Source organism: Athene cunicularia (assembly GCF_003259725.1).
Source record: "Athene cunicularia isolate RWA chromosome 1 unlocalized genomic scaffold, athCun1 chr1_part1, whole genome shotgun sequence".
Classification (NCBI taxonomy): domain Eukaryota; kingdom Metazoa; phylum Chordata; class Aves; order Strigiformes; family Strigidae; genus Athene; species Athene cunicularia.
In genome coordinates this window covers 115,397,422-115,405,354 of record NW_020799091.1, presented here as the reverse complement: position 1 = coordinate 115,405,354, position 7,933 = coordinate 115,397,422, and the positions used below count along the sequence as shown (strand labels likewise).

General features: G+C 37.2%; 1 protein-coding gene across 1 annotated transcript; it reads right to left on the bottom strand.

The window, feature by feature from the left end:
• Positions 1-1,033: 1,033 nt before the first annotated feature.
• Positions 1,034-6,970, bottom strand: CGGBP1 (CGG triplet repeat binding protein 1). Its single transcript, XM_026854071.1, has one exon. The coding sequence runs from the start codon at positions 6,077-6,079 to the stop codon at positions 5,576-5,578; it is 504 nt and encodes a 167-aa protein (XP_026709872.1). The 5' UTR covers positions 6,080-6,970; the 3' UTR covers positions 1,034-5,575.
• Between the last annotated feature and the right edge of the window lie 963 nt (positions 6,971-7,933).

Genomic DNA, 7,933 nt, shown 5'->3' with positions numbered 1-7,933 from the left:
TTGCTGTTCAGCCAATGTAAATGACAAATGCCAAACCTAATTATCAGTATAAATGTGGTCTAAAAGCAGTTATGTATACTTCATCCCAATACATCTTGGATATGGGTTAAAGTGCATGATTCAGTTAGGAAAGTAAAATGTCATCGTAAGAATTTAGCATGGCCTAATTACTAAACTTTAAATACATACTTCATCTGATTCTGCACCAGCTTCCACACAAATCCTTACTGATATGTTGATTTTGCAAGTATGCATCTGCTGTTTCAAAGAGGAGTTATCCACACAAGGAAACTTTACAAAAGGGTATGTTTATTTCTGTTCTGCTTTTTCATTTGATATAAGGGCAACAAAAAGCAACTTGACCTTAATGTGCTGTGACCTGAAAATGAGAAAGTAATGATTAGAAAATTCCTAAGTCAAGGGGCTGCACAAGTTTATCACTGATCCATCATGAAATGTCAAGACAGGTAAGATTTCAGGAAAAGGAACATGTAAACAATCAAACCTACACTTTACAATTTTGATGGGTTGATGTTATTTGCCCACTTTTCATGAAGTCCCTAAGGGAGACAGAGATCAATCTGTGACCTTTTTGCAGATAGTTTGGAAAGACCTGATTCTTCCACATTGCAGAAGCCCTTCCTGAAAAGACCTGAACCATTAGGCAGTTGCAAGATCCCATACCTACAAACGGTTTACTGCCATGTCAAATGCTTCACAATTATTTCACTTGCTGTTGTTTGCAGCTGAAGGCATAATGAGGGAATTTCTGTCATGGTGAAGAAAGTCACATACTTGATGGGAAATGGGTTCTGAGAGCCAGTCCTGAGATGAACTTCAGTGTGATTGTACAGGTACATCAACAAACTGCTTCAACATAGAGTTTGATGCTAGCTTAAGCTACCATGACAGCATGTAGATTCTTTAATTTTTCCTGTCACCATCCATTTCTACTGTCTTACTTTACCATTATATGTGAACTACCACATGTTCTTTATCCGTTTTCTTGGCAAAATAAGAGATCATGCATAAATTCTATGAAAAAGGAATTCCTTTATTTTTTTTTTAAAAAAAGACCATTTTTCCATTACCAAGTGAAAACTTTACAAAGTAAAGTATTTCTCTTCCAATAATTTTTTAATATAAAAACTCAAATCACTTACTCTGGTCTTATTGTTCTAACAAGAAGTCTTGTGGCACTTCAGAATCCAGGTATTTTCAGCCTCACTCTATTATCTAATCATAAGTTCATCACTTGTTTAAATAAAACCATTTCTGTGGCCACTTACCATCAGCAAAACATCCCTACCACCGAACCAAAAATAAAGCATCTTCACTAACCCCAAAGAGACTAAACTTTAATAGCATTATTACAGTGAGAAGCTTTGTTAAAAAAAAAATTTATTTTGAAAGTTAGACACAACCTTGAAATTGTACAAAGACAACAAGCACTCAAATTACACAGAGTTAGCAGTGAGTACAATGTGAACACAACAACAGTGAGTCTTGCTTCTCTTTATAGGTAAATATAAATAAGAGATTATCCTTGCCAAACTTCCAGCTTTTTTTTTTTTTTTTTCCTGAAAACCAGTTCATTATGCTGTAAAACCTAGCAGGGAGCATTTCACTGTTCAGTTCAACAGAATTGTTAAAAGGGGCTCTGGCTAAAAATAGTCCTTCTATCATGAGAATATCTCATACTTTGCAGAACCAAGTTTCTCTCTCAGTTGAAAAACAGCTTTCCCTTTCATTATGTTGAATGTTTCACCTCCTCTAGGGACCTGGCAAATTACAGGCTTCAAAATGCTTAAAAATATTAGAACTTGCTCATGTTTTTTTCAAGAACATGCAAGCTGAAACTAACATGGTGCATACATGTAAGTAGTCACAAACCAGAGAATGTTCCTGTTTGTATTTTACTCTTTGAAAGTGTTGTTCCAAGAAAAGCACTTCAGAGTAATTTTAGCTGTAAGTTGGCTAAACTAAGTACATGATCAGAGAAGAAAATATTTCTTCTTTCTTTTTTTTTTTTTTTATATTACATTTAGAGCTTCAAATATATTAATAAAACCACCTGGCAAAAAGTATCCCTTATAGCTTGTCCCTACATATGTACGTAAAATGAAAAGCAGACATTGCTACCATCCTCCCTTTACTTCTGAGAGTACTCTTTACAGGAAATACATGGAAAAATAATGCAGTGTCCTTGCAGAAAAAAGGAAAACTCCATGGAGACTGTTAACCACAGCCTCTGTTCTAGGAACTAGTTATTACTTAGGTTTAGATATACCAGAAAACTTCCACAGTAAATCTTCCCAAAGATCAACAGCAATTAAAACAAGGTTATGCTTTATCCAACTACAGACACACTGGCAGAATTATGCTCTGAACTTGAGTGTTTGCAGGACAGTGTTCCAAGACTGAATGTAACCATTTTTACTTTTAAAGAAAGTAAGTGTAACTGTCTTGTTGATGATCTGGATTATGTCCATGAATATAAATTTACTTACTATTCTTTCTAGATTACCTGAAAGTGCTTTATATTTCATAGTTTTACCCCATTATGAATGTTTGTTGCAACAGATCAGTATCTTGATTTTCATAAAGCTTGAAAAACATTGTGGGTTTGTCTGTTTTTTTTTTTTTTAACAAAATATTCTGTTATTAAGATACCAGTGTCCTATAAACTGCTGTACACTGGAATTCAAGTCAGTTCCATTCAAAATCCTGATAATCAATTTTTGCTTCCAAATTATGAGTTGGTAGCCTATGGCTGCACCGATAAGGTACCTCACAAGGCTCATACCCTCTGCAGTAAATATCCATTAAAAATAAATTGGTACTAGAATAATTACTGAAAATACTCATTGTATCAATTCTGTAAATTGAGGCTTTGTACATAGACTGCTTTATAAATAGAGTAAGATTTAGAGAAACTAAGTGTTCTAATATTGCTTTACCTTGTTGAAAATTACTGGTTTTCTTTTTTTTTAACAAAAGCTTTTGATTTGCTAACTTTTATTTTTACACAAAACTATAAGTGAAAGTAACTCGATATTTTTCAGTTGTGCAAGAGCCTATTTAATGTTGCCATTAAGCTTTTCAAAATGTCTCTCAATTTGACAGTTAAGGAAAAAACATACAGCATTGAATCCTACATAAAACAGTTATGGGGTGCAGCCTGTGAAATCCTGTGTTAGCAAGAACTGAGCTAACTAACCCAGATTATACCTTTCAATCATACCATCTTCTCCAGATGCTTTTATTTAATGGAAGCCTGCTTTCTCAGTACTCCACTGTTTTCTATTTGCTTCAATTCTAAGATAGCATTTGTAAAGTTAAAAAAAAAAAAGGTAAAAAATTAAAGCAAGGATGTTGTTTCACTGTAATGAAACAGCAGTTGTAAAAAGAACCCTTTCAATTATTGTCAGGGCAGAAAAGGCTATTGGCAGTGTATCTTGCACTTGGCTTAACAAGATTTATAAAACAGTTCTAGCCCAAGGCAGTTAATGATCTTAAGCTAAACCCAAGCTTGTGCAATAGCAAACGATATTTCAGAAGGCATATTTTGATATCTAGGATTAGAAAAAAATGATTACTGTTATTTCTGTCTGAAGTTCTAAACCAGCAACCAGTATCACTGACAGGATTGCTGTGACTGCATGGAGACCTGGTAGCTCCAACAGAGACCAAAGGTGCAGCAGTGTACTGAGTAGCCCTGTATTGGTACACTGGATGGGCAGCCTTCTGCTTTTGAGTTTTGTCCATTTATTGGAACAGGTCTCACATGAGAAGGCTACAAGACATGATTATAATGGTTATAAAAACACAAGTGCATTTCTGTAGAAGCTGATTGCACAAAAACCAGTTCTTACTAAGTATGTAAGTCTCTCTCAATCCAGCAAAAGAGACTGCTCTAGAAATAGCTAGGGAAATAGCTACAGAAACAAAATAAGCGGGCTATTTTGTCTCTTTTTAGCAATTACTTAGTATTGCTGTAAATATCTGGAATAAAAGAAAGACTGAGAAACAGATACTGTGAAACTCTACTGGGGAAAGGAAGCTGAACAGAGCAACCGGCTCCACCTGAGGGAGTTAAAGCATGCTTACGCCATTGTATCCACCGAGTGGAGCATTTCTGTGCTGCTAGATGATGCTTGGTACCTCCCTGAACCCCGCACACCTCGAAGGAAATTTAGACCAGGCAGGAATTGGTCGTATTCCAACACTTTGCACAATGCTCCCTCATTCCATTCAAAAACTTTACAGAGCGCTTACATTGAGTGGACCATTTGGCATAATAATTTGGAATAGCTCAGTAACAGTTTACTAGGTTTGGAAGAAGGTAACATTATCAAAATTCTTCATTTTTCCATTTTACTTTTTTGCCAGTCCAATAGATGTGGCCTTGGCACAGAGTAAGAAATGCAGCCCACATCTGTAATTCCAGTATAGATTCAAAGTATACACGCTTTCTTATTTGCGCTCACAGGAACAGAGTAGCCTTTGCAGTAACTATTTTGAAAACTATTTTAATCGCTTTACCTCCTTTGACTAAAAGGCTGAGGACAAGGCCAAAGATGCAGGAGACCTTCAGGGAAAGATGGAGAAGCCTCTTCTCCTGTGCACTGTAAAAAAAGCTTTCTCAACTCCACAGTTTCATGCCTCTCCTATCCCCAATTTAAATTTAGCATCCTTTGTCCCGCTAGTAAGAAAAAGGCATTAATCCTCTCTACTAAGACCTTGGTCCAGCATAAGTTGCACTTGCCAGCAGTTGCACTGCAAACCACACTCAGTTACTGGTTTGTCTACTCAACTTTCAAAGATTGGCACTGACACTGAAGGGGACATGTTAAACCGAGACAATGAAACAGTGGTTTTAACAAAGCGGGCACGGTAAACCTGCAGAACTCCTAGCTTCATGAGAAGAGCGGAGCTCAGAGGTCAGTACAAGAGACCAAAGCTATTTAAGCTTGATAATGAACACATCCACAGTCGCACCAAATAGGGTAAGAGAGTATTCTAGAAGAAAAAGGGTTTTCATTTTAGAATGTAAGCCAAACTTGAATAGGAATTTGCAATAATTCTCCCCCAACAGAGCAGTTATATTTTAACTAACCATTCTACAGTTTCGTGCATTTCAAATGTGCAGTACTTCTTCCTCGTCACCCATGGGCAGGATACTGGACAAAGCAATCCACTGACATGATTAACAATCTCTATCGCAGCATCTTCCTCGGGTATTTAGATGCACAGTTTAGGTAAGTGAGGTCCTCCATCCAAGTGCCTTTTTTCTTAGCGTCAGTTTCAGCTGGACTGAACACAGATAAGGTGTATGCCAGGCATATTCCCTGCGTTCATCATGAACTCTACATCAATGTAGCTCTGAAGTCTACAGCAGGGTTAGCAACAGTCTGTGGCATACCGCTAAGTTCACAAATAGATTGTCATTTCTACAATAATACAAAATAGCTTGTAAAACCAATATGTAACACTGTATATATGCATGAATATAAAAATAAACCACACCATCAATATGCAAAACTTCACAACGATGATGAAAACAGTTTTCTTCTCAACGGTCTTCAGTATTGATGAGTTGGTTCTCATTGTCATACCCATCAGGCAGGTATGCTTTCCTTAGCTGGTCTGACTTAGGTATCGAACTGCCATTCTTGACGTAGCGAGACAGAAAGGCTCTCACAGATGGATGATCAGCCTTCTCAAGTGGAATATTAGCTTCCAGGCACATTTTCACAAAGTCCTGGATGACACTGGTTTTCTCTGTCTGGGCAGTACTGTTGCACTGAAGGGAGGCAGTCAGAGTCCTTTGCTTCTTCCTGACATTCTGTTCTTCAAACTCTGCCTTTCGCTTTGTGTGTGTTTTAGACTTGAGGTGGTCATTGATGGCAGACTTGCGAACATGATTCAGAACCACATTGCAGGAAGTACAGAAGAGTTTTCCTCCATCTTCATGCAGCTCACTGCCAAACTCAGTTACACGATCCTGGGGGGTTACATACAAAGCAGTCTTCGAGCGGTTACGTGACGGAGCGGACTTCACTCCAAATCGTTCCATGGCTGCCTTTAATAAACTCTACCTGAAAGCTGGAAAAGAAAAAAAAAATGCTGTTAAAGTGTGGTAATGATTTCAACGAAACAGTTCAAGATGCAGTCTGTTCAATATCCAATACAGTGATTACTGCCATCTGAAAGATAACTACATGTAAGATACATGTGTGAAACTCTTACCAAAAGGTTTTCAGCTTGCAGCCCAAATAACTTAGGAGACCAAAGTTCCTCATGGGTCAGAGTAAAATACTTTTTAGTTTCGACAACTACAAAGCTCAACAGAACGTCAAAACTCAATCTGTTCATCACTAAAAGCCAAATAGAAAGGCTTTTTGTTTTTTTACCCTTTACTCTTTAGGGTAAAGGGTGCTTTGTTCTTAGTATTTTCAACATATTTGATAGATTCTTAGTTATGTTGAGTCAGTATTTTTCTGTTTACTTCCCAAAAATGCGTAGCAATTCTGTTAGCAAAAGCTTAGTTGTCCAAGTATCAGGCAAGAAGGCCATTACTGTCACTTACAAAAGCCAGTAAAAAACAAACAAAACCCCAAAAAACCCCCACGACAAACCTGCTTTGTCAGCACTCATTTGGGAACACCTCTCACTTTTGCCCCAGCTCAAACTGCAACTATTAGACTGAACCTGAACTCAGAGTCAAAAGCAAACAATTTTGTCATTGCAACTAGAGACTGCTGAAACGGCTAATGCGAACAGAAAACAGCATACATTTCAATGCAAAATAAGAACCTGTATCTTCAGAGATAACAACCTCTCTGAGGAAGGTAAACGATAACTAAGAGAGCCAGACACTTTTTCACTTCACTCTAAATTACACTATGTTACCAGAGCAGGCAATAACCTAGTCGAGTGTACTAAAAAAACCCAGGACCTATGCCTTTGTTGTTGAGAAATGGAGTATCTGGTGTAAATCTCAGCCAAGATAAGTTAAGTCCTTTTCAAAGTAAAGTCAAAGTCAAGAGACAGCTCTACCTTCTGAGCAAAATGAATGGTCATTACATTAACCACCCAATTCCTTAACAAAAACAGGGCAACAGTTGTTTCTTAAAAATGATATTTTGGCAAATACTTTGGGGAAATGTAATGGGTTGCCTGGGCATTTAGTTATGGGTATGAACAACTTTGAAGACTTTTGTACTGCCGGTGCTTACAGAGTACAGAGATACTCTAGGTGTATTATTCTCTGTACTTATTTTGTTACAAACACTGAGCTTGATGTTGCAAGATTTTAAAAGATCTGCCTTTAAAAGACAAGAACTTCCATAAGCTGAGCTTGTCCAGCTCTAAGGACTGAATGGAGTTTCTGCTATCCAAAATGCCTTTCTCTGCTATCCAAAATGCCTTTCTGAAAATAAAGGAACTGAAAATTCAGTCTTCAAAAATGTATTTTTTCTTAAACCATTGCAACATTAACAGATGACAACCTTTTGGAAAAGAAAAAAGGAGACAAAGATATTGCTAGTAGCTATTTTTGCAGTTAATTTTTTGCACTATCTGCTACTTCCCAGAACTGTAAGTCTTGACTGATCCTGCACAACACTACAGACTAAGCAATCTTCTTTCAGCATCCATGAAACTATGTTCATTCTTTCTGTTGCTTCATGAAATTTATCCCCATGAGGTTCCTAAGTAACTGTTTCGTGAAATCAAGCAGAAAACATCTTAACCTAACATAAACTTGTTGCTTCGACTTCTGAAACGTCCAATCAAATGCCTCATCGAACTAGGTGTTTGCACTTACGCTGTATCGAAATCCATAGGAATTCTGTGAACAGTACAAGCACTGAAACACAGACCTTTTAGACTTTTTTTTGCCTCAAGTTTTGGCACGGATTCTTTGATG

Coding starts and splice junctions, on each gene's coding strand:
- CGGBP1 (XM_026854071.1), bottom strand. CDS start 6,079: ATGGAACGATTTGGAGTGAAGTCCGCTCCGTCACGTAACCGCTCGAAG.